Source organism: Mesoplodon mirus, assembly GCF_964341445.2.
Source record: "Mesoplodon mirus genome assembly, chromosome: 11".
NCBI lineage: Eukaryota > Metazoa > Chordata > Mammalia > Artiodactyla > Ziphiidae > Mesoplodon > Mesoplodon mirus.
Window position 1 is genome coordinate 71,471,120 of NC_138987.1, and position 27,278 is coordinate 71,498,397.

Here is a 27,278-nt window from a genome sequence, read left to right on the forward strand (position 1 = left end):
CTCTACTACAAAAGGCATCATAAGCCTTCAATAATATGTCCAATATGTTTAAGTGTAGTTCAGAGACAAGCGACAGATTAGGAGATAATATTTGCCATACATATGGTGCAGAAAAGATTAGTTTTTAGATCCATAAGACACACCTACAAAAATGGAAAACTCAAATAAACCAATGGGAACATGGAGAAAAATCATAGGATAAGTTATTTATAGAAAAATAAATACAATTGGCCAATGGACATATAAAAAGAAGCTGAATGTCACCAATTATCAAAAAAATTGATTATATTTAGAATATTGAGATAATTTTCAACCATTATACTGTCAAAAATTAAATCCATTAATAAAACGGGTTGACATGGGTGTGAAAAGACATACATACACACTGCTAATGGGAATATAAAACTGACAGAGCCACGTTGAACAGGGAAATTTGGCAATATTAAATAAAATAAAAATATACATATGCTGTGAGCCAGCCATTCCAGATATTAGTCTCTACTCTTGAAAAACACTGGCACTTGTGCACAAGAAAACATGTACAAGCATGCCCATTGCAGAGTTCCTCATAGGGAGAAACAGGAAACACTGAATCATGAATAGAAGAATGGCTAATAACATGTACACTCAAACTGTGTATGTGGTGATTTGAGACAGTTAAAGGGTATGGTAGGTCTGCACCAACCTGGATAGCTCTCCACAGCATGCAGTTGGGTAAAAAAGCAAGTTACAGATATATTTCTATGAGGGACAGGAGTGTGGGTGGGACTTGACGGGGATTTGATCTTATCTATAATGATGCCCCCTTTTTTAACAAAGATAATTTGTGTATTACTTATTTTCATTTTATTTTTCAAAATTTAGTCTGTTTTCTGATTAATAACTGCTGTAGATGAAATATATATACTCCCTTTAAACACTTAGAGATGCTGCGTAAAACATCAAATAAAATTTAAATACATATAAATATAAATTTAAATACACACAAGTACATATATAGCATAACTTGAAATCAAGAAAGAGATGTTTTCTTTTGTACCAGAAATAAACAGGGAGCCCCCAAATCTAAGCAGTGAGTAAGTGCTAAAGCCAAGGGGCTGGGGCTTCCCTGGTGGCGCAGTGGTTGAGAGTCCGCCTGCCGATGCAGGGGACACGGGTTCGTGCCCCGGTCCGGGAAGATCCCACATGCCGCGGAGCGGCTGGGCCCGTGAGCCATGGACGCTGGGCCTCTGCGTCGGACGCTGTGCTCTGCAACGGGAGAGGCCACAGCAGTGAGAGGACCTCGTACCGCAAAAAAAAAAATAAAAAAAGCCAAGGGGCTCACAGAGCAAGGGAATAGGATTAGACTTTATTAGTAGGGTTGGGGCTATAAGCTCTAGATTGTGGCATCAGAAGCTAACAGACTGTGGAGTAACCAGGTGGTCAAAGGACATCAGCTGGCTGGAAAGCAACAGATGTGAGCAGAATTGACACAGAACAACACGTGCCAGGACCACCTCCACTCCCACCCCAATACTAGAATACCAACTTAGAAAAGCAAGGGATGAGGAAGATCTAAAAGAAAGATGAGCATTTCTATTTATCTACCTACCTATTTATTTTTTAAAACCAGACTATTCATTGCATGACTAATCATTGAAATTCTTAGGATAAACTGTTAAATACCACAAGCTCCTATGAACATTTCTATTTAAAAGAGACTGGACACTGTAGCAACATGGATGGAACTAGAGATTATCGTATTAAGTGAAGTAAGTCAGACAAAGACAAATATCATATGATATCGCTTATATGTGGAATCTAAAAAATATATATATATACAAACGAACTTATATACAAAACAGAAATAGACCCACAGACATAGAAAACAAACTTATGGTTACCAAAGGGGAAATGGGGGAGGATAAATGTGGAGTTTGGGATTACACACTGCTATATATAAAAGGGATAACAAACAAGGACCTACTGTATAGCACAGGGAACAATACTCAATATTTTGTAATAACCTATAAGGGAAAAGAATATGGAAAAAATATATATATGTATGTGTAACTGAATTACTTTTGCTGCACACCTGAAACTAACACAACATTGTAAATCAACTATACTTCAATGATAAAAAAAATAATTATGACTTACCTTTAAAAATAGTAAAATAAAAGAGACTGGACACAGTTCAAATGATTTAAATAACCAGATTTAAATAATATTGGACATTTAATTAATTTTCCTATTAAATTCCAAGTACAGCCTCAGAAATAATTGTAGGCAAAATTAAAGTGTTATTTTTTATTTGCCTGTCTGAGCTGTGGTGAGTTAAATTTTCAACCTCATTAGTTATATAATAATCCATTACAATATTGTTTACAGATCTATTTCCCTCATTCTTTCAGTGTCGTCTATGGTCACAGCCAATTAGAGCTGGTAAGGCAGTTGTCCTGTTTGCTCCAGCCAATGAGAGTAAGTGTACTATGCTGCCAAGACTCTCAGCCAATGAGTATCCTGAGCTATTCTCTGTTGAGCATGTACTGCAAGGTGGGTCATTTGTGCTTTTTTGGTTTAACTTTCTGCTGTTTATTTTGGGTTCTAGGGAAGAGTTTGACCCAAAATGTCTGACATAATCTATGTAAGTGATAGTGTTGCCTCACAATCAAGAAAGAAAATATCATGGCATTAAAAAAAAAAGAAGCCCACAAGTGTTAGGGTGACCTGAATTAGGAGCTAGACAAATAGAAGCTGGCTTCCCCTTCTAGGTTTGGCCACATGAGGAAAAACTTGAAGGTCCATGTGCCTGTGAGGCAGCTCCTCATCATGGAGAAGGCACAGTGTCTTTTTAACCACTTTGAGCATCAACAGTGGAATCATCTGGAGCCAGTTGTAGATGCTAGACAATGGCAAACACCTCAGCAACCAGCAGCAGTTTAAAGTGAGTAGTCAAGCAGAGACTGCTGACCTCCAGGGCAGGAATTCTCTGACCCACTCAAGGAATCCACTGAGCATGGCAGCCACCACCCCAACTTGTCCTGGGAGGACGATTTTAATGCCATGAAAGGCTACTCCACAGTCCTGCAAGGCAGTACTACTTTCGTGAGATTTTAACTTGAAGTCCCTGTGGACCTGTCATTCAAAGACACCTATCTCTGCCTAAGCCAGATTTTCCAGTCCTGAGTTGTACCATAATTTTTCACTCAATACAAAATTACAGTAGTCATAATTCTGAGTGGTAAGTCTCGGAAACTAACTATATTAGTTTGCTATGGCTGTCTTAGCAAAGTGCCACAAATTAGATGGTCTCAGCACAACAGAAATTTATTGTCTCAGGGTTCTGGAGGCCAGAATTCTGAAATCAAGTTGTCAGCAGGGCCATGATTATGTTACATCACATGGCAAAAGGGAGACTGTCTGGGTTGGTCAATTCTAATCATAGGAGCCTTTTTTATTTTTTTTTAATTTTATTTTATTTTTGGCTGCGTTGGGCTGCTGTGCATGGGCTTTCTCTAGTTGTGGCAAGAGGGGGCTACTCTTTGTTGCGGTGCTCAGGCTTCTCATTGCAGTGGCTTCTCTTGTTGCCGAGCACAGGCTCTAGGTGCATGGTCTTCAGTAGTTGCGGCACGTGGGCTCAGTAGTTGTGGCTCACAGGTTCTAGAGCACAGGCTCAGTAGTTGTGGCGCATGAGCTTAGTTGCTCTATGGCATGTGGCATCTTCCCGGACCAGGGATTGAACCTGTGTCCCCTGCATTGGCAGGCAGATTCTTAACCACTGTGCCACCATGGAAGCCCCATAGGGGCCTGTAAGCTCAGAGTTTTCTCTGGCTGGTAGCAGAGGGGTGAGTCAGAGATTCAAAGTACAGGCATTGGAGACATTGTGGGTTCAGTTCCAGAGCACTGCAGGAAAGTGAATATTGCATTAAAGTGAGTCACACAAATGTTTTAGTTTCCCACTGAGTATAAACATTATGTTTACACTATACTGTAGAGTATTAAGTGTGCAGTAGCATTATGTCTAAAAATCAATGTACAAACCTTAATTTAAAAATACTTTATTCCTAAAAACTGCTAACCATCATGTAAGACTTCAATGACTTGTAGTCTTTTCTGCTGGTGGAGGGTCTTGACTCGATATTGATGGCTGCTGATGGGTCAGGTTGCTGAAGGTTAGGATGGCTGTGGCAGTTTCTTAGAATACGACCACAGTGAGGTTTACCACATTGGTGACTCTTCTCTTCATGAACGATTTCTCTGCAACATGCAATGCTGTTTGATAGCATTTTCTAAATCCTTTGTTGTCATTTCAATGATCTTCACAGCATCTTCACCAGGAATACATTCCATCTCAAGAAACCACTCTCTGTTGATCCATAAGAAGCAACTCCTCATCTGTTCAAGTTTTAGCATGAGATTGCAGCAATGCAGTCACATCTTTGGGCTCCACTTCTAATTCCAGTTCTCTTGCTTTTTCCACCACATCTGCAGTTACTTCTTCCACTGAAGTCTTGAACCCCTCAAGGTCATCCATGAGAGTTGGAATCAACTTCTTTCAAGCTCCTGTTGATGTTGGTATTTTGACCTTATCTCATGAATCATGAATGTTCTTAATGGCATCTAGAATGGCGAATTCTTTCCAAAAGATTTTCAATTGGCTTTGCCCAGATTCATCGTGAGGAATCACTATCTATAGCAGCTAAAGCCTTATGAAATGTAGTTCTTAAATAATAAGACTTGAAAGTCAAAATGACTCCTTGATCCATGGACTGCAGAATGGATGTTGGGTTAGCAGGCATGAAAACAACATGAATCTCCTTGTACATCTCCATTAGAGCTCTTTGGTGACGAAGTGCATTGTCAGTGAGCAATAATGTTTGAAAAGGAATCTTTTTTTCTGAGCAGCAGGTCTCAGCAGTGGGCTTAAAATATTCAGTAACCCATGTTGTAAACAAATGTGCTGTCATCCAGGCACTGTTGTTCCATTTATAGAGCACAGGCAGAGTAGATTTAGCATAATTCTGAAGGACCCCAGGATTTTCAGAATAGTAAATAAGCACTGGCTTCAAGTCACCAGCTGCATTAACTCCTAGCAAGAGATTCGAGATTCAGCCTGTCCTTTGAAGCTCTGAAGCCAGGCATTGACTTCTCCTCTTTAGCTATGAAAGTCCTAGATGGCATCTTCTTCCAATAGAAGGCTGTTTCATCTGTACTGAAAATCTGTTGTTTAGTGTAGCCACCTTCATTAATGATCTTAGTTAGATCTTCTAGATAACTTGCTGCAGCATCTACATCAGCACTTGCTGCTTCACCTTGCACTTTGATGTTATGGAGACAGCTTCTTTCCTTTAACCTCAGGAACCAACCTCTGCCAGCCTCAGACTTTTCTCCTGCAACTTCTTTACCTCTCTCAGCCTTCATAGAATTGGAGAGGGTTAGGACTTTTCTCTGGATTAGTCTTTGGCTTAAGGGAATATTGTGGCCTGGTTTGATGTTCTCTCTAGACCACTACAACTTTCTCCATATCAGCAATAAGGCTGTTTTGCTTTCTTATTGTTTGTGTGTTCACTGGAGTAGCACTTTTAATTTCCTTCAAGAACTTTTACTGTGCATTCACAGTAGCCTTTGGCCTATTTTGGCTTTTGACATGCCTTTGACATGCTTTTGACGCACTTTTGACATGCTTTTGAAGCGCAGGCTCAGCGGCCATGGCTCAGCTATTATAAATTATATCTTTTTCTGTTTTATTTCCAGTTGCTTATTTTTGACATATGGGACAATTATTGATTTTTTTTTTTTTTTTTTTTTTTGCAGTACGCGGGCCTCTCACTGTTGTGGCCTCTCCCGCTGCGGAGCACAGGCTCCGGACACGCAGGCTCAGTGGCCATGGCTCACGGGCCCAGCCGCTCCGCGGCATGTGGGATCTTCCCGGACCGGGGCATGAACCCGTGTACCCTGCATCGGCAGGCGGATTCTCAACCACTGCACCACCAGGGAAGCCCTGATTTTTGTATTTTGATCTTAGAGCCAGCAACACTGCTGCATTTTGTTTTATAAATATAACTAGCTTTTCAGTAGATGCTTTTGAATTTTCTATGTAAATGATAATCTCATCTGTAAAAATCATCAATTTGTCTCTTCCTTTCTTATGTATATATGTGTGTGTGTGTATATTATATATATATGCATTTGTTTTTTGTCTTTTGTTTTGCCAGGCCGTGTGGCTTGCAGATCTTAGTCCCCCGACCAGGGATCAAACCTGGGCCCTGGGCAGTGAAAGTACAGAGTCCTAAGCCCTGGATGGCCAGGGAATTCCCTTATTTTCTTGTCTTAAAATCATTATAAAAATTATTACTTCAGGGAATAGTAGCAATGATAGTGGGCATCCTTGTCTTATGCTGGACTTCAATAAAAAATACTTTTAAAGTTTGATGTTTGCTGTAAGTTTTAGGTAGTTGCCCTTTATTACACTATAAAACTTTCCTTCTATTCACAGGTTTTTTAATTTTTAAAATATATGAATAAGTGTTCAGTTTTATCAAATACTTCTTTATACATCTGGAGATGATCAAGTGTTTTTCTCCTTAATCTGTTAAAATGGTAAGATTATAGTGATAGATCTGATAATATTGAATCATGCTTGTATTTACTCAGATAAACTCTACTTAGTTATTAGTTACTTAGGGCTTTTTTTTCTCTTTTTTAAAGACACTGATGAATTAAATTTGTAACAAGAATTGTGCAACAGGATAATATGGAGCATAACTGATATCCTGTCCTCAGAGGTTACCAGAGGCTACAGTCCTTAGAGGATTTCAGTGGGGATATTGTCCTGTTGAGAATAGTTACTCAGTTCTCCAAAACTAAGTTCAAATTAGGCCCAGTTCTTGACTTGAGACTCTGGTTCCCACAGGGGCAATACAGGTTCAGCCAGTTTGATAACTTTTACCATTGAGAGTTTAAAGGGAGGACCATTAAAAAATAGGTCACGTTTTGGAGGAACAGAGAGTTTATAACATCCCATACCCCCAACTAAATCTGAAACTTGTGATCATATCTTGTCTGGAAGTTGATGAACTACTCAACTGGCAGAAGAGACGTAGTGAGTTTGAGTAGCATCCTCTGCCTTGATGTGGAAAATTTGCAGGAGTTTCTTGCAAGTCAGTGGTCCCTAAGAAGATGGCAGGGGTGTTAGGAGTTTTACTGGTAGCCCCTAAGATGGACACAGCCTTGTAATAGAACCCTGGCAGCAAAAGACTGTAGGATATGTATGGTGGAATGTGCTCAGCTGGGGCAAAAGAAATTGAACTTCATTCAGATCCCCGCTGTCCAACTTCCCGCCAGGACCAAGCCATAGGACCCCTTTGGAGAACGAGCTTTTGGACACCTGCTACCTGGAGGGAACTGATGTGATGCCAACTGATATTAAACAGGAATCCAGGACAACCAACAGAAAGGGGACAGAAATGTCTCCATCATTTAGCTGGTATTGTTCATATAAAGGAACCATGATTATGTACAATTCATATAAGGGAAACAAACTTCAAGGGCAATCATTTTCCCCTCCTTCCACCTTCCCAACCCAATACCAAAGGAGTCATGTAGCGGTTCTCTATTGCTGTGTAACAAATCACCACAAACAGAGTGGCTTAAAGTAACACAAATGTATTAGCTCTCAGATCTATGTAGCAGAAGTCCAAGTGAACTCAGCTGGGTTTCTCTGCTCCAGGTCTCACAAAGTCGAACTCAAGATTGGCCAGCTTGAGCTCTCATCTGTAGGCTCTAGAAAAGAACCTGCTTTCTAGCTCATTCAGATTTGGGCCCATATTCAGATTGCGTTGATTATAGAACCACGGCCCCGTTTTCCTTGCCGACAGTCAGTGGAGGCCACTCTTGGCTCCTGAATGCTGCCTGCATTCCTTGACACATGGCTCCCTTTGTCTTAAAGGCGGCAACAGTATGTTGAGTCACCCTTATAGAGGCATATCTCATTTTATTGTGCTTTGCTTTATTGCATTTCACAGATGTTGCCTTTTATTTTGGTTACAAATCAAATGTTTGTGGCAATCCTGCATTGAGCGAGTCTGTCAGCACCATTTTTCCCACAGCATTTGCTCACTTCATGTCTGGGTGTCATGTTTTGGTAATTCTGGCACTATTTCAAACTTTTTCGTTATTATTATATATGTTATGGTGACCTGTGATCAGTAATCTTTGATGTTAATATTGTCATTGTTTTGGGGTGCCACAAACCACACCCATATAAGAAGGCAAACGTAATCGATAAATGTTGTGTGTGTTTTGACTTCTCCACCAACCAGGCATCCTCCTTTCTCTCTCCCTCTCCTTGGGCCTCCCTATTTCCTGGGACACAACAGTATTGTAATTAGGGCAATTAATAACCCTACGATGGCCTCTAAGTATTCAAATGAAAGGAAGAGTCGCACGTCTCTCACTTTAAATCAAATGCTAATATTAAGATTAGTGAGGAAGGGGGCTTCCCTGGTGGCGCAGTGGTTGAGAGTCCGCCTACCAATGCAGGGGACACGGGTTCGTGCCCTGGTCCGGGAAGATCCCACATGCCGCGGAGCGGCTGGGCCCGTGAGCCACGGCCGTGGAGCCTGTGCGTCCAGAGCCTGTGCTCCGCAACGGGAGAGGCCACAACAGTGAGAGTCCCGCATACAGCAAAATAAATAAATAAATAAATAAATAAATAAATGTCCCATATGTCAAAAATAAGCAACTAGAAATAAAACAGAAAAAGATATAATTTATAATAGCAATAAAAATTATAAATTACCTCAGAAAAAATAGCCAAAGATACTAGAGACCTAGGGAGAAAATGATAAAACATTATTAAAGGATGTAAAAGGGAGACCTGAAAAAAAAGGAACAATACGATATATTCTCATTTGGGAAGAATCCAAACTGAAAAGATGTCAATTTAATCTATTAATCCAATGCAGTTTGAATCAAAATCCCAGTAAGATTCTATTTTATTAATTAGACAAACTGATTCTAAAAGTGACATTCAAGAAGAGCCAAAACAATAGTGAAAAAGATAAGGACAGCTTTCCCTGTTAGATATTGAAACTTACCATAAAGATTAATACCCTATGGGCCAGCAATTCCTTTTATATGTATGTATATATGGTCTATTGTGCTTACTGTTTAGAGTCAATGTATAAAAACGTGGACTCAGTAGATAAACATCAAGTTGATAATTATGATTGTCTCAAGAGAGGGAGGAGAATGGGATTAGGAATGAGAATAGGGGAACTTCAACTTTTTTTATGTTCCCTTTTTTAAATCTATCCAAAGCAGAAATGACAAATGTGTATTATAGGCAGTGGTTACATTGGATATTAATTGTTTTGTGAATATTTCTGCATACTTGAATCTTGCCAAAATAAACAAAAAGTTAGTTGATTAATTCTCCAAATAGAAATAAAAACCCTGTATTTATAGCCACCATTTGCTGGGTTTTTGCTTTTTCAATGACACTATCTCCAGATGTCTGCAAATACATGAGGAATTTGAACTAATTCTGTAATTTTAGATAGTCTCATAAATATTGCAGAACTTTTAGCATTCTAAACATTGTTTCTGAGATAAATCTTGTTTATTTTCTACCATTCTTTAAAGATTAGTCAGTTGTCATTAATAAATGCAAGTATGAAATGGCTCTTGGACCAGCATAAAAGTCTACTGTGCATGTGTCTGCAGAGTTTAGGTGCCAAGAACATAAAGATGCTCAAGGTATCTCCATCTCTTAGAACAAAGGAGGGTGTCAAGAACAATGCTACCAAATATTAAGCAGAAGATGCCCCCAGAGAAGCCTCCAAGAAGCACAGCAAGGGCAGAGTGACACAGGACAACAGTGGAATGCAGGGAAACAGCAGCAGCTGGTCTGCATTTTTTCGTAACGGTAAAGTCACACTCAACAGGAACTGTTTTTAGAGGGAGCAGATCCAGTGTGTTTTCTCATTCTTCGTTTTCTTTGACTTCTGCAGTATTCAGTACCATTACTTGGCTCCTGTGGTTTTGAGACACCACCATATGGTCCTGTGTTGGTTGGCCTTCTGGTCATTCCTCTCATTCTCTGCTGTTTGTTCCCCTGCTGCCTTATCCCAATCTAGTCTCTTCTCTCCTTTGGGGAACTCATCAGGTCTTAAGTGTGGAGCCAACCATCACCTTGATAGCTCTGTCGCCAGCCTGAGCTTCAGTTCTACACTGAACTCTTCATTCTGTGGTACATCATCTAAAACTCAAACAACTCCTCAACTGCATTTCCTCTAGACTTTCGGTCAGCAATATCATTATTCTCTTTGGGTGGAAATTCAGAGTCATCCTGCTAGGTTCTGTGATGGCAGGTAATATGACCATCTTGTTCACCAATAGGGGCCTTGGGGAGTGCTTGGTACACTCGGTAAATTTTCAATATCAATTCCTTGAAAGATAGAATCCTTGCCTCATTCATCTCTTCCCCCAACACTCCAGATCCTATCACTTCATTTCTGCCCTTCTTTTTTGGTTCCATTAGAAGAAAAAGACTAATCCTATCAGTTCTGCCCTTTTGTTTCTGCTCTACTAATTCTGCCAGGAGGATTTTTTCAGAACACAGGGCCAAAGAGAACGGGGAAAGTTGGTCCAGAGGAGGCTGGCCAGTCTATTCATGAATTTGGTCATGGTGGTGCTGTTAAAAACAGTTTAAAGCAACTCACTTGTTTACGTTCTTCCCCTCTGTCCACTGCCTACCCTGTCCAAAGCCCAAATTCCTTTGCTTGGCATTTAAGGAACCTCCAAATTCTGAAAAAAAATTTTTTCTTGGTTTTTCTTTTCCTTGGTTGTAAGTCAAACTTATTGTTTCTCAAATGGTCCTTTACATTTTCACTTCTGAGGACTTCCCTGGCAGTCCAGTGGTTAAGACTCCATACTTCCACTGCAGGGGGCGCAGGTTCGATCCAAGGTCGGGGAACTGAGATCCCATGTGCTGCGAGGCACGGCCAAAAAAAACCCAGAAACAAAACAACATTTTCACTTCTGGACTTTCTGGAGAATATTCTTCTTGTGCCTGGAATATTGTCTGTCTTAAGTCTTACCATCCTTCAAGGCACAAGATATATCTAAACGTCTCTGAGGCCTTTGTGAACCGCCTGGGTATTCACTGAGCAATCCTGTCTTTGAACTCTTGTAGCACATACCTGTTCCTTCACTTGGCATTAACAAATGCCAACTTGTATAATTTATCTTTTTATGCTATTTTCTCCATCTCTTGAGATTTTCTTTTATCCTGTGTCAAGCACACGCTTTTACAACCAGAAACCTCACTATATTTGATTTGACAAAGAGATTTTTTTTTAAAAGCCAAACCAATCCCTGAAGATAATGTTAGCAATTAAATTAATTGAGCGACCACTAAGTTTAAAGAAGATTGCTTTCTAGTAGACTAGGGTGTGGGAGAAAGGAAAGATGTAACTTTATCAGAAAGTTCCCCGTTCACAAGGAACTAGTTACTTTCTTGCCAAAGAAGCTGTTTTTGCGATGACTGTGCTTTTTGGGCCGAGCCAACTCAATTCTCATGTCCTGGCTCATTTTTGAGACTGCCATGCCTATGTGCCAAAAGGGGCAAGTAGGTGAGTCTTTCAGTACTGAATGCCTAATATAGAAACAGATATTTTTAATGGGAATGAATACATTCATCATATAAACAAAAGAAACCCAAACACTCTAAAAGCATAAAGTTAAGAGTAACCGTTCTTTACCCCACCCATCTCTAACGGTAACCACCAGACTTTTATTCCTTCAACTAGAATACTGTATGCATCCCTGAACAAGCCCATACTGTGCTATTTTTAATCATACTTAAAAAAAAAGACTCCAGCGGCTGGCGGTGCGGGCTTAATATATCGCACAGCTGTTAATTGTGGTTTCTTTTTCGGTAGCGGCACTTAGATGCGTATTTGCCTGAGTTTCCATTGCGGTAGGGAGGTGCAAACACAGAAATACAAAAATAGCGCCAAGGGACAAAGAAGTCCCAAGCTTGGCGCACCAAACCAGGCGGCGGCGGGAAGTACCAGAGCTCAGCTCCGCCCGGGAAAAAGCGCGACCCACTCCGGCGGGTCGCGCGCGCCCGGCGCCCCTCCCCACCGGCCGAGGCCGCTTGCTCAGTTCCGGGACCGCCCCCTTCGCCCAGGCTGTCTGGCCCAGCCCCGCCCCCAATGGGCGGGGGCGGCGGGGCTTGCGCGCGCAAAAGCCCGGATCGGCCGCGGCTTCCGGCGCGCTGCGCTCGGACGGTAGGGGGCGCGCAGCCGCCGCACCTCGGCCAGCTCGGCACCTTTGGGGGCCTGTGCGGCCCGGTGTGACTGGAAGGAAAATGGAGCAAGAAGCCTAGCCTGAGGGGTAGCTCTTACCCCTCTGACCGAGGTCCTGCAGCTTTCGCCGCTAGGAGCCTCCTTCTCCTCCAGACCTAGTACTTTCGAGCGCCCCGGCAGCCTGGGCCCGGCGAGTGGAATGGTGGCCGAGGCCCAAGGCGTCGGGCTTCCGCGCGCCCCGTGACGGGAACTAGGGAGCCTCGAGGGACGGCTCCCTCACCCACCCCGCCGACTCCAGGCGCGGCAACCCCCAATTAGTGAGCAGCAGGTATCGGCCTGGAAGCGCGTGGGCAGTTCTGGGTTTGCTTTGTGACTTGGGTCTCCCCGGTCGCTCTCACCCCCCGCCTGTGCCCCGCCTTTGTGCATTTCGTGGTGGGGGGCGCCGGGCATGTGGGTCTGTGGAGGTTTTGTTGGAAGGAGGCGAGGTTGTCGCCACTCGGGAGGAGGGCGGGTTTTCTGGGCCGCGCTTCCAGCGGGCGGGGGTTTGGGAGGGGGTTCCGCGGGCACGGGGGTAACGGTCAAGTGCGCGGGGGTCGCTACCGGGAGCGGGGGGGGGTTGTCAAAATAATGACAGGTGCCTGTTCGGTAGCTTGTATCTACCGGGCGCTACGTCTGGGCGAGATTGGGCTGGTTCTGGGGGCAGGTTGACTCAGCTTTTCCTGTGGGGCTGGTCAAGTTCGGACACGTTCCGCGTTGGCAGTAGAAGGAGCTAAGCCCTGACTTGTCTCCAGCTGGGGCTATTTAAACCATGCCTTTTCCCAGCTGTATTCACTGGCTGTTTGAGAGGGAGAACCTGTGGTCACCGACCTGTAGCATTTTCTGCTGATCGAGGTAAGGACCCACTTGCTAATAAAAGCATCGTTTAACTCATTTCTATATGATCTGTCTTTATTTTTTAACAGGTATTTCAGTATTTCAAGTTTTTATCGTGTGTTTTCTTTTCGTACTCGTAGGCAAATGTGCAATACCAACATGTCTGTGTCTACTGATGGTGCTGTAAGCACCTCACAGATTCCAGCTTCGGAACAAGAGACCCTGGTTGGTATTTTTGTCTCCAGTGTAACTAACAAAAATTTATTTTATGAGGTGACCAACTAGATTTCACAGACCCCAATTACAGCATGGCTCTTTAAGTGAAGTTGTAGTACATAGCTTAAATTCCTGCCACTCAGGCATAACTGTGGAGCAAAAGTTACCTGTAAGAATCCATATTTATTTTCCTAGCTTTTTACCACACTGAATTAAAAGTCAGTTTCATTATCTTCTTAAGTATGGATGCTGAAGTCATGTTTATTATGTGGCTGTTTTTTGTTTTTATTCTGTTTTGACCTGTCAGTATTTAACTTTTGTAGACGTCAGAAATAATTCATGCTTGTTGTAAAGATGTTAGGCATTACAGAGAAGTATAAAGTAAAAGCTGAAAATTCCAGTCTTCTGTTTTGACCATATCTCCTTTTTAGATCTTTATCTATGTGCATACCCACATATATATGTGCACATGTGAGTTTTAAGCTGTCGCGGTTCAGTTTGTTTTACTAAAATAGGATTATACTAGAGATGTTAAGCAAATAGCATCTATGTCAATCAATAAAACCTACAGAATTCTTTTTTAACAGCTGCATGGTAATCCACAGCATTAGTGAACCATTTAAGAAATTTATGCCTTTACTGATAGGTTTTCTAAAATTGCCTTTAGTTTTTGAGTATTACAGATGGTGCTGCTTTGCATATGTATCCTAACACAAGTGTTACGTGTAATAGTTTTCCTCTCTGTCAAAACTGAATATTATCACTGTTATTTTGCCCTTTTTTGGCAAAAGGTATTATATTATTGTTTAAATGTGTATTTCCCTAATGTTTGGTGAGGTTGGGCATCACATCATTGGTTAAATCATTTGTTTCTTTTGGGGTTTGCTTGGTTTTATCTATACACTTTTCTTTTACTTTTCTTTTAGGCTTATTGTATTTTTCTTAATAATTTGTAATAGTTCTCTGTGTTTCAAGTGTATTTAATTTTTATCATTTACAAATGTTAAAAATTAACTTTGCTTATTTGTTCTTTTTCTCATTGAGAACATTTTTATAAAGTAAGATTTGACTTTTGCTGGCTTTTGAATTTCATATCATGTTTTGGAAGAGCTCTCCCATCCCAAGATTATACAGATATGCTGCTGTATTTTCTTCTAGCAGTTTTTATTTTTACATCTAGATTTTTCTCATCTAGAATTTATCTTTCTGTTCTTAAATGTAAGATTAATAATGGTATTGTCTTTTATAGTAGTTTTCTTATTAATGCATGTCTTTTAAGTCTTAATAAAAAGCTGATGGCTTTCCATTGGAGACTTTTACTTTGAGTTGTTTTATGTAGTTTGAAGTTAATATAGTATATATAAAATTTTAGGAGGAAAAAAAGTAGCTTTTTATGTTTTTTGGGATAATTCATTCTTTAAACAGCCTGAAAGTAAAGCGCATATGTAAGCACATAGGAAAAAACATATAATCAGAACAATTAATGATTCAATACTACATTTTTTGTGTATTTTAAAACTTTCAGTTATTAAATAATATTCTGTTGATTAGCTGGAAATAGGCAGTTTCCTTAAATCTAGTTTTGAGGGTTAGATCCCAAACTGGGTTGCTGTCAGATTTCAAAGTTAGACAGAACGGGAGTATATTGCAGGGCGTGCAGAGGCACAGTCTGTATAGGGTGGCTGTGTCGTTGTAAAGATACTTGAGTTTTGAAGATTTTGATACAGCGACAGACGGGGAGAAAGAGCATAAACACATTACATCCCTGCCCCCTTGCCATTTACTTTCTCAGTACAACTTGGAAAGCCTCTAGGTCAGAGGCAGGCAAACTACAGCCTATGGGCCAAATTTGGCCTGCTGCCTACTTTTGTGAATAAAGTTTTACTGAAATGGAGCCACATCCATTGGTTTACATATAATTTATGCTTCTCAGTCATACTATCTGGCGAGAAAAGCTATAAACTGTTTACTCTCTGGCTCTTTAAAGAAAAAAATTGAACCCTGATCTAGTTGGCTGGCTCCTTCAATACAGGTCTTATGTCTTATTTGTCATTTGTGTGTGTGTGCAATATCCAGTGCTATCTGGTGCATGACAGAAGCTCAATAAATGTTTATCAAGTAGATATTTGGAATGTAGACCAACTAAAAGGCAGCATGATACTATAGTAGGAAGAAAATGCTGGCTTGCAGTTGAAGGATGTGAGTCGCAGTCTCCAGATCTGTTCTTAATTATCCTCGTCAGCTTGGGTTAAAGTTCCCCAGCCTTCAGGAACCTAATCTGTAGAAAGAAAAGATTGGTAAAAGGACCCACCGTAAAGATTTACTCTTTTCTCTCGAATTTTGTAATTTAGCTTATAGTAAGCTCATTGGGGTATTCCATTTACCGTTGAGTTTGTAAGGTAATAAGCAGATGATAGAAATAGTTGGAGGAAAAAGAATAATTTTCACTGCCCTGGCATGGGTACTGTTTTTGATGGCAACTGATGATACTTGAGGATTCTGTGATTATTTGCATAATAATTAGATCCCAGCATTTTCTTCCCAAACACAGTCTGTGGTATTCAGTTTACACAGCCTATTACATTTAGTGAAAACATTATGACTTAGTTTTTGAGGTCTCTAATGTTGTGAGATAACATTGTGTTTGCTACCTTTGTTGAAATTCTTTATGGATGAGTTTCCTGCAGGCTTATAGTTCTGGAATAATTTGGAAGTATAATAGCAACTCTTTGTTCTTTATAGGTTAGACCAAAGCCATTGCTTTTGAAGTTGTTGAAGTCAGTTGGTGCACAGAAGGACACCTATACTATGAAAGAGGTAAGCTGAACTAAGTTAAAGAGATAACTTAATGTCTTACTAGTTACATATAGCCATGGGGAGAAATTGGCCATGTAGAGGGATTTTCAGTAAGCAGGAATGTTAAGTATTGTGGTCATTTGGACTATAATTTGAAGCTGAAAATTCAGTTTATACTCGAATTTCATGTGTCAGCCAGGAACTCAGACAAAGCGAAGCTCTTTAGAGGTTCTTAGCCATTTTGTGCTGTGAACCCACTTGACGTACTGCTAAAGTCTTAAGATTTAGCAGCAGATCTAATAAATGTAATTTGGAAGTAGTGAGGAGCATAACTGATATTTTGAGACGTTTACATCAAGCATAGTATGTATGATATGAAAAATGCTTGTGATGTTTTTGGTGACAAAATCACAGTTATTGTTAATACTTTGTGATTTGTTGCCTATGTTCATAATTGAAGGGCAAGCTAAATTTCAGTTAAAAGTTAGTGAAAATACAGACAAACATTTTTTTCCCATCCAAATTAGTGGACCCCCTGAATTCTATCCAAGGACTTATTGGGCATCCATGGATCCCAGGTTAAGAACTTCTGCACTAGAGATACATGAGTACAGTATACTGATCTTTCTGGGATAGAGAACATACGTTCTATTTAATGGATACATTTCGATGTATTGTTCTCTAGCTGTAAATTTGTGCACAGAAGCATGCTCTTCATTGAGAGATGGGCCATCTTGGGGAAAATTTCGATGTGAATGAAATGTGCCTCTTCCCCATTTCTCACACTTAGTTTATGGGGCTCAGATTACTTAAAACACCGAAGGACCTTACTTACATCAGGATAGTGGGCAGGAAAAGATTCCAGACCCTTTTCCTTTTTAGCCACATTCAGAAGTTTCCTTATGGGACGTTTGGTAGAAAGAGTCTAGGTTCTCCTTCTTTCCACTGTCTACCATCTCTTCCATCCATAGTCACATAGGAATATTCCTTTAAGTCTGAAGCCTGCTTAGCCATTTAAGTCTATAGACGGAGCTTGCAGGGAAGTGTCAAGGTAAATGATGTTTTTGGGATGTTAACTTGGGTTTAACCTTATATTATCATTATATAACCAGTTAAGGAAACAAAAAAGTATGACTAGTAGTGGGTAGAAATAAGGAGAAAATTGATCAAGGTCATCATAAAGACTTAGAATGTTTATATTAAACCGTGTAACAGTGATGTATATATTGTCTGACACAGTGTTCAGTTGTAGAATCTTTGTTCTGTGGTATGTGGGAGAGTAATGAAAGCTCATATGGGGTAGTAGAAAGCACACTGGGCTAGAAGTCAGAAGACCGGGTCAGTTTCTTATTTCTCATATGGTGATAACAATTCTATGAAATATCAGAAGAATGAGACAGTACTTGTAAAAGTACATTGTAAACTGTAAAACACCATATGTGTTTAGGTGGTTGTTAATAGTTTATATGTGGATGTCTTTAAAATGTACTGCCTACTTTGTTTTAATGGAGCACACAGAATATAATTTAACTATGTGCATGATTCAGGGTCATTATTCTGATTATTTATTGTGTAGATTATACTGATATCTTTAAGGGTTTATTTCATTCACTGAATTCTCCCGAACTGTTGTGTAGATATAATTGGTCATTGTCTTCTCATCTGTGATGACCTCAGAGGTTGTTGAGGTATATGGTGTGCAGGACTATTTACTAAATGACTCCAGGTCACTGCTATATTTTAGTTGATGTTTTTGATTCTGCAACTTTTCATTGTGATCAGTGGTTTTGCATTTTGCTGCCTTTTCCTTTCTTCCTAATAAGTAGTACCTAGATATTTGGGCAAAGTTAAAGTCTGCCAAAAAAAAAAAAAAAAAAAAAAAAAGAGAAGACACATTTTAAAGTTTAAGTAAATCAGAAGCAGTGTCTCTACTTTAGTCAAATTAAAAGAAAAAGATATAAAATCAGCTTTTTTTTTTTTTTTTTTTAGGAGTATAAAATAGTTGTTATTTAGATGGTTATTGATATGGTTGCTGGTTGTTTAACCCTCCAGATAAATGAGATGTTATTGAATGTATTTGAAACTAACACTTAATTTTCTTTAATGCTCAGAAATCATATTTCTATTTCAGGTTATATTTTATCTTGGCCAGTATATTATGACTAAACGATTATATGATGAGAAACAACAGCATATTGTGTATTGTTCAAATGATCTTCTAGGGGATTTGTTTGGAGTGCCAAGCTTCTCTGTGAAAGAGCACAGGTAAGTTCTTTAGTCTGCTGTAAAATGCCAGTTGGGCAAACATTTCAGTTCACCTCCATCCTCACTCCCTTTTGTCAGAGAAAATTGTTATAATATATATAAAAGATGCTGAAATTTAATTTCTTAGTAAAATAGCATGTTACTTGAGAACCTGAGTTCTGGAATCTTACAAGCCTGGGTTTGAGACCCAGCTTAGTCATTTACTAGCTGTTAGACTAGGTAAATTGACTTACCCTCCTTAAGCTTTAAGTTTTCCCTGAATATGAAGTAGGAGAACAATGTAAATACCTTATGTGGAGGTTATAAAGAGGCAGTGTGTAAGCATTTAAATATTAGCTACAGCATGGAAAGCATTTAAATATTAGCTACAGTAACTGCATATTAAAAAAATATTATTACTGCAGTCCCTTCCAAAGACAGTCTTTATAATACCCTGTGGTAATCGCTTAAATTTGAGCCCTAGTTACTTTGGAGATCATTTTCTTTGTCATATACCATTATGGCACTAAATCAACTGAATTTAACCCAGATAGCATTTCTAGAATTACTCTACCGGGAACTGAAGACTTTTTTTTTTTCAGTCATTCTTACTTTACATTTGGAATTCCTTGTTTCATTTTGTTAGTCTCTTTGCAGTGTATCTTAATTAGTGAGAAGAACACTTTTCACCTGAAACATTTACCTAGATTCTACTCGTGTTTAATGCTCAATAATATTATAGCTAAAAAGATAATTAAGTGGGATATTTATAATTTTAAAATAACTTCACTATTATATGTATATATTCATTATTGAATATTAAGAAAAGACAGAAAGCTAATGATAGGGGGAAAAAAGACTAATTTGTCATCGAAAGGTATTTTTACTTGTCATTTTTACAACGTATTACGCACAGATGTGTTTTAACCCTGTTGTGAACATACTATATTTAATTTCATCCTGCTTTTAAATTAACATACAAGCTTCTTTCCATTGACAGATGATATCTGTTTAATATTTATGTTATTTTATACTTGGCCTTGGGATATAAGCTCTAATTTTATAAGTTTAAGAAATAACTATATGGATAATTTTGCCCCATCTGAGCATTGAATCTTGATAATGTTTGGAGCTGTAATTTCTGATACGGAAAGCACAAATTTAAAATTATCTTTGACTTGAATTCTAATGTGTTGAGAGGTTAAACACTGGGGAAACTACTGACTTGGGGAAAAGATATGAGTAGGAATATTGATTTTTTTGTGAGTTTAAGGAGCTGTATCATCAGTCCCAAGGATGAAAAAAATTAGTTGGGATTGGCACTTTCCCCTTAACCTTGAGAGTTAGAAATGATATCTTGTGAGTGACGAATAAATGTTCTCTAAAGTCATTAGTTGATAAAAAAAGAAAAATGTACCATGACTTCATTGAGTATTGGCATAAATGAATTGTTTCCTTATGCTCCAGGAGGGCAGAGGTTTGTTTTTATTTCATTCTTTGTTTTCCCCGATTTCTAGAACAGTGACTGGTACTCAGGCTGTATTAAATGACTGTATACTGCTCTATCTTTTAATAAATTTTCAGATCAAGAAAGATGATTGGTCTAAGGTTGATAAAAGTCAAAACTATAATGAAGTTCCTATATAATGGTTTTTGCATAACCTGCTACTTTTTTAGGCAGTCTTCATCTATGCCCGGAGCTAGATAATTTCTTTTCTGTTTGAAAATACGTATGTTAACCTGCCTCGTGTGTTCACACCAGTTCTCTGGGGACTTTTGCTAAAGTCTCAACGAGGCATGTTTCAGGAAATGGAGATGTGAAATCTTTGCACTAGGGAGACTTTAGTAATTATTAAAAGTGGCTGTGTGTAATCATTGTGCAAATAATTATGGTGGTTTTTAGTGTCTAGAAGCTTATCAGTACTTGAATGTAGTGATTTAAACTTTGTGTTGTAGCACGATAGTTTATACTAATATGCATTTAAAAGTCTTGTTAAGTCTAGTTTAATACATTCTTATTTTAAAATGTACATCTGTTTTTTTTTCTCTCTACAAGGAAAATATATACAATGATTTATAGAAACTTGGTGGTAGTCAATCAGCAGGGTAAGTTCATTTTGAATTCCATAAGCATGTACTGTAAAAATATATTAAAGACATTCTTTGGATGTGCAGACATCTTATAATTGTGATTTTCTTTAAAAGTTGCTCTCATTGTATATTTAATTATAGTAAGGGTATGATAAATTTAACAGGAAGAAATACATATGAGCTAAAACAACATAATACTAAGTTTCTTATGCACATTTATTTGCAGTGGATATTTAAATATCCTATTACATAAATTTAAGCCATGGAATATCAGGTTAGAATTTGTTTTGAAAGGTAGATAATTTCAAAATCTTCTGCATAGTAGAGATAGGAGCAAACCTTGAAACGTATTCAAAGGCTTAGGGAAGTAATACAGATACCTAGGTAGGGCCATTTGAATGGAAGGGTCCTTGTCTTGTGTGTTTTTTATAATAGACAAAACTTTGTTTACTGATTTGTTCAGGTGTGTGCCATTTTACTTCCCTTCCTTTAGACTTGTAGTTCTTAACTGGTTATTTTTGGGTTACATATCCTGTTGATAACCTGATGAAAGTGCTAGGTTCTTATTCCATAACGATACACCTAAACATACACAGTGATATGCCGTAAATGTTTAACAATCCACTCACCAGGGGAAGAGCCTTGATTGGTGGTCACTGGTTTCCATAATATAAATACTCTCACCATGACCATTTACAGCCACAAACATGGAGCTGGGAAGAGATGTACACAGTTTGCTTGGGAGTGCTGGTAGGAGCTGGCTTCAATACACCACAGGCTTTTTTTTTTAATTTATTTTTTATTTTTTTTACTTTTTTAATTTATTTTTGGTTGCATTGGGTCTTTGTTGCCGCGCGCGGGCTTTCTCTAGTTGCGGTGTGCAGGCTTCTCATTGCGGTTTCTTCTCTTGTTGCGGATCATGGGCTCTAGGTGCGCGGGCTTCAGTAGTTGCACCACAGGCTTCTTAAAGTCCATTCTTTTTTTTTTTAATTTATTATTTATTTTTGGTTGCATTGGGTCTTTCTTGCTGTGTGCGTGCTTTCTCTAGTTGTGGCAAGCAGGGGCCACTCTTCATTGCGGTGCATGGCCTTCTCATTGCGGTGGCTTCTCTTGTGGTGGAGCACGGGCTCTAGGTGCTCAGGCTTCGGTAGTTGTGGCTCGCGGACTCCAGAGCGCAGGCTCAGCAGTTACGGTGCACAGGCTCAGTTGCTCCGCAGCATGTGGGATCTTCCCGGACCAGGCCTTGAACCCATGTCCTCTGCATTGGCAGGTGGGTTCTTAACCACTGCGCCACCAGGGAAGCCCGAAGTCCATTCTTGATCTATAATTAAGAACTGTTCTCAGGGCTGCAGCAGTGCCTTAGGGAGGAATGTGAAGTATTAGCTGGGGAGGATGCAGTGATTTGGGATTGGTGGCAGGAGTATTGCTTGTTGATATCTTTGTGCTGTTTAGCAAGACAGGCAGGATCCTTTATGATCCTGCTTACATTCCCATAGTAATGAAGTACCTGTAGTTCCTGCAACAAACACTGGTAGTTCAGTTCTGAATGCTTTTTTCACAGTGTTTCCTCAGTCTGGAATAGCCTTTCCCAGTCGTACTTCCACATATTCTACTATGAAACCTCTCCTGATTCCTTGTTACTCAGACATTGCTGCATCTCTACCAAATAACCATTGCTTCGTCTTCTCCATTAATTTATCTTATAATACTTCTTTTAGTGTGCTTATTTTATTGTACTTTATAATTATTCTTATGTATCTTCTATATTAAAATTGAATTATCTATTTACATCTCTAGTATTCAGCACAGGATGGCACTTGGAGACTACATGTTCAGTGTTGGTTAAAAGGTTAAATTGTATGAGGAGTTTGTTCTGGATAACATCTATTGAGTAACCCTTGCTTTCCTAGTTTGTGATTCTTTGTTTTTATTTTCTGTCAGAACCATCAGATTCAGGCACATCTGTGAGTGAAAACAGGTGTCACCTTGAAGGTGGGAGTGTTCAGAAGGTAATCTTAAACTCATTCTACTATGATGTTTCTTGAAAATTGGGGTGTTTAAAACAATGAATTTTTAGCTTCTTGGTGTTATAAGTTTGTGAGTTTTTTTTTTTGTTTTTTTCTCCCTTGAATGCTTAGGACCTTGTGCAAGAGCTACAGGAAGAGAAACCTTCATCTTCAGATTTGGTTTCTAGACCATCTACCTCATCTAGAAGGAGAGCAGTTAGTGAGACAGGTATATATGAATAGTTAATTGGCACTTTCAAACAGCTTTTCAGTGTTCATTCTTTACTGAAATTAGTGCATTTCGGCTTATTGAAATTGTGCTTTTTTGGTTTAGATGAATGAATTTGAGTTTCTTATTTTTATATGATTTATTTGGTTTATAAATTGCTTTCTTAGCAACATTTTTCTGGTTGACTACAGCAGGCACAGTTTTACTGTGTCCTGCTGGATTTTACAGTTAGCCAGCTCTTTGCTCTGCACGGTAACAGAGGACAAGGATATAAACTCTATTTTAGTCATCATTCTTAGTCACCTTAGCAGTTAAAGTATTTGTTGTTTCTGATAAATAAAACACACCAGTGAGTTTAAAAACAGAGAAATAGCATCTTAGAAATGAGGATGAGGTAAAGAAAATAGCTGAGAGCATTTTTAACAGAGAAAACAGGAGGAGGCTGTTGCCTGATGAAAGTCATGATAACTAAAACTGTATGATTCAGGTGAAAAAAAAGAGTTTGGCAAATCAGTGAAGTAGAATAGATAAACCCAGAGTAGAGTTTTGTACATGAGGGCAAAGGGCAGCAAGTGCAGAGTAATAAATACATGGGAGTAGAACAAATGGTTATTTGGGGGGAAAAAAATCAAGTTATATCTGTGCCTTATGCCAAAATGAATACTAAATGAGTTGAAAAGAAAAATGAAAAAAATTACAACATACTGAAATAGATTCACTTTAAATTTGACAGTGTTAATATCCTTATTATAAGTTTCCAAAAGTCAATAAGAAAAATATTAAAAATCCAACTTGCAAAAAAATTTTTTTTCATAGTAAATAGAAATGACTGATAAATAGGAGGAGTGGATTTTAGTGATTTAGCTTTATAGATAACAAAAAATGCAAAAAAGGTGTCTTTTCTGGTCTTTCAAATTAGGAAAGATGATTTTTTTTTTAACTTATCCTCGTTAACTGTGTTGGCACTGATGCACTGTTGGTATATCAATTCGTATAAATTGGTTAACCTTTATGAATTATAAAAAGGCTTTGCTTTCTTACCATTATCACACTAATCCACTTCTAGGAATCTATCCTAAGGATATAATCAGAAATGCAAAGATTATATGTAGAGATATTAATTATAGCATTATTCATAGTTGAAAACATATGATGCTGGAGAATGTCATCACTCTAGTCCAGGCCATTGTCATCTCTTACCGAGACCACTGCAGCAGCTTCTGATTTTCTGTTTCTAGTTACTTGCTCTTTCTGTCCTTCATCACGGTACCAAAAGGGATCATAAAAGGTAAATTGGATTGTGTCACTTCCCCACTTTGTTTATTTACTGTTGACCTGCAAATAAACCCACACTTTTATGTTGGCTTACAAGGCCCTGTTCTACCTTTAATCTGGTTTTTGGCCTTTTTCCCCACCTTCACTGTGTTTTAACTGCACTGATTGGTTCCTCAAACAAGTCAGAATTCTTTCCTGCTTTAAGGCTGTTTGCACAGTTTTTTTCTGCCAGAAGTTCTTCTACCTCATTCTTGTAAGACCAACTCCTCATTTTTCTATTTTTGCTTAATTATTACTTTCTCAGAGAGGCTGTCCCTAACCACCCAGAAAAGTGGATCCCCTCTTGTTATTCTTTCCCTTAGCACCTTGCTTGTTTCCTTCATAGCACTCATTATAACTTGTAAATGATCATATTTTGGTTGCCTTGATGTTTGAATGTAAACTTCCTCTGGTGGTAGGGATGATGGCTGACTTCATTTTTCTATACCCACTGCCTCGCACTGTGCCAGACAGAAAGAAGGTGCTCAGATTTGTGGACTGAATGGTTCAATTATGATATACCTATATTATGGATACCATATTCTGCAGCCATTAAAAATAATGTAGAAGAATGTTTAAGAGAAAACAACCCCTGGGAAATCCCTGGCAGTCCAGTGGTTAGGACTCAGTGCTTTCACTGCAGGGGCCTGGTTTTGATCCCCGGGTGGGGAACTAAGATCTTGCAAGCCATGTGGTAAGGCCAAAAAAAAAAAAAAGAAAACAGCCCCAAATTGTACATATAGCGTGATATAAATATGTTTTTTAGACGGAAATAAATTTTTTAAATGACAGCTGGAAAATGTTATTAGTAGTTATCTCAATGGTAATATTATAGATGATTTACATTTAAATTTTTGTCTATTTTTTAAAGATTTCTACTATAGTAATATAATACTTTAATAATCAGAAAAAAGCCCCAAATGTTATTAATAGAGTTAAAAAATATAGATCAACAGCATGGTTTTGGCCTTCTAGCCCACATCTTTCAACCAAGATCACCTTTTCTTATAGGGAATACAAACATTAAGAACTTATATCAAGAACCTGTGATCTTGTAGAGATAAATACAAAATTAGAGGGTATAAGCGTGTTTTGGGAATTCAGAGCAAGAAGAGATAACTTCTGACTAGGAAGGTCAAGAGAGGGAAATGGAGTGAGCAAAGGTGTGAGTTGTACCTGTTTCAGGCATATGGATTATATTTGATTTAATCTCATAACCCTATTTGATACTTAACATATAAGGCTGCAGTGAGCACCCTTGCCCATAAATCCTTAAATGATTATGCAGATATTTGTCTAGGATAGAGAAACTGCCCATAAAATGTTACACTGTTTTGCATTTTTACCAGTAGTGTATTAAAAGTCCTTTCTCCCAAATCTCTGAGACTGGCTCTCATTTTAATTTCTGTCATTCTCATGGGTGAAACATGGTATCTCATTTCAATTTGCATTTCCTTCATCACTAAGAGGTAAGCCATTTTTTCATGTGTTTATTAGTCATTTGTGTTTTATGCATTGCCCTTTCATATCTTTGACTTTTTTTTAAATTAAGTTTGTCTTTTACTTGGTTGGTAGGGGACTTTGTATAAAGTGGGTATTAATCATTTTTTACTATGTGTTGCAGATTTTTTTTCAGTCTGACATTTGCCTTTTAACTTCTTTTTAATAGTATTTTATTTTGCCACGTAAGCCTTAAGTAACTAACTTAATCTTGATAGTCTTTTTCTTGAGGGCTTTGTAGTGTCACATCATACTTTCCCACCCCGGTATATTCTCTTATATAAGTAGTTGGATGGTTTTGTTCCTTGTATTTGGTTTTTTAATCCACTTGGAATTTATTTTTATGTCTGATGTAAGGTAGGACTCTCATTTATGTTCCTGACAGGTTTGGTAACATTCTCACTTTAAGTCAGAGATAATTTCGTATTTAAAATAAAATGGACCAGGGACTTCCTGGCTGTCCACTGGTTAAGACTCCGTGCTTCCACTGCAGGGGGTGCAGGTTTGATCCCTGGTTGGAGAACTAAGATCCCTCATGCCGCACGGCCAAAAAATAAATAAATAAAATAAAATGGACCATTTTTAACTGGTTTTAATTCCTGTTGAAAATACTGGATACTAAGGAAATTGAAACATTAGGAATACCTTCTAAGTAAGTTAAACAGTTTTGGTTCTTTCCAGGAAAAAAAGTGAAATCTTATATCCTAAATTTTGATTTTGACAGAAAAATCGTAGACTGGTTAATAAAAGGTCTAGATGGATTAAATTAATTGTGAGTTGATAAAGTTCTGAAACAAGCTTTAAAAGCTTTTAAAAATGTAGTGTGCTGCTATAACTCTAAGTTGGACAGACCCAATAAGAGTGTTGACTTGAAACAGTAGTAATTCACTATTTTTCTCTGTTTAATTTCATTGAAACAGTTTTAGTACAGATATGTAACTTAAGACAGCTCAATTTCTAAATACATTACAGTATAGCAATTTAATTAACTTGTTTTTCTTTACATATTCAGAAGAAAATTCAGATGAATTACCTGGTGAACGACAAAGAAAGCGCCACAAATCTGATAATATTTCCCTTTCCTTTGATGAAAGCCTTGCTTTGTGTGTAATAAGGGAGATATGTTGTGAAAGAAGCAGTAGCAGTGAATCGACAGGGACTCCATCAAATCCGGTAATCCTCTCATTTTAAATAAAACAGGACTCTTATTTTTAAAGTCTAGTCCTGGCAGTCCTAATAAGCATCCAGATAGAATGCACATGTATGATATGTGATTGCTGCTTGATTGTCGCTATACACTTGGTAAAATTTTCTTTCAAATGAAACTGTATAGATCTTCCCCACTCCCAACCCCGGATTTGGGGAGAAGGGTGGAAGATAACGGAATTGCACTGGAGTGTGTTGGTAAAATTAGTACCAGTGTTAGTTATTAATGTCACCCTACATATTGGAGAACCTATGTGGGCCACTGCACCAAAGATATCTTAAGATTCTAAGCAATTTTGTTTTGTACATTTAGAGTAAAAATATCTTATTACAGCTCTCAGCAAATAAGTGAACATAGCCTGATCTCCACGTGTGCCATACGTAGGTCTAGACATCAGGGAAGGTATTTTTAATAAGGCTGTGAAATATTGGTATATTATTGCATGCATGATGGGAAAGTATCAGTACTTTTTGATCATTGATACAAAATTCCAAAGTATTAGCCAG

General features: G+C 38.5%; 1 protein-coding gene across 7 annotated transcripts in view; it reads left to right on the forward strand.

Annotated features, from left to right (window-relative positions):
• Nucleotides 1-12,230: 12,230 nt before the first annotated feature.
• The window catches only part of MDM2 (MDM2 proto-oncogene), a 43,126-nt gene continuing 28,078 nt past the window's right edge, over nucleotides 12,231-27,278 (forward strand). For 2 of the 7 annotated variants that reach the window (XR_014295391.1, XM_082636825.1), the window contains exons 1-9: nucleotides 12,231-12,624; nucleotides 13,119-13,187; nucleotides 13,310-13,394; nucleotides 16,128-16,202; nucleotides 18,313-18,446; nucleotides 20,482-20,531; nucleotides 22,458-22,525; nucleotides 22,655-22,751; nucleotides 26,578-26,738. Coding sequence is in view for 1 of the 7 variants with exons in the window: in XM_082636825.1 (XP_082492951.1) it covers nucleotides 13,314-13,394; nucleotides 16,128-16,202; nucleotides 18,313-18,446; nucleotides 20,482-20,531; nucleotides 22,458-22,525; nucleotides 22,655-22,751; nucleotides 26,578-26,738 (666 nt within the window). In the remaining 6 variants the exon portion in view is untranslated. Of the gene's footprint in view, nucleotides 12,625-13,087; nucleotides 13,188-13,309; nucleotides 13,395-16,127; nucleotides 16,203-18,312; nucleotides 18,447-20,481; nucleotides 20,532-22,457; nucleotides 22,526-22,654; nucleotides 22,752-26,577; nucleotides 26,739-27,278 lie in introns of all 7 variants that reach the window. The other 5 variants (XR_014295390.1, XR_014295392.1, XR_014295394.1 and 2 more) reach the window with 5 other exon arrangements.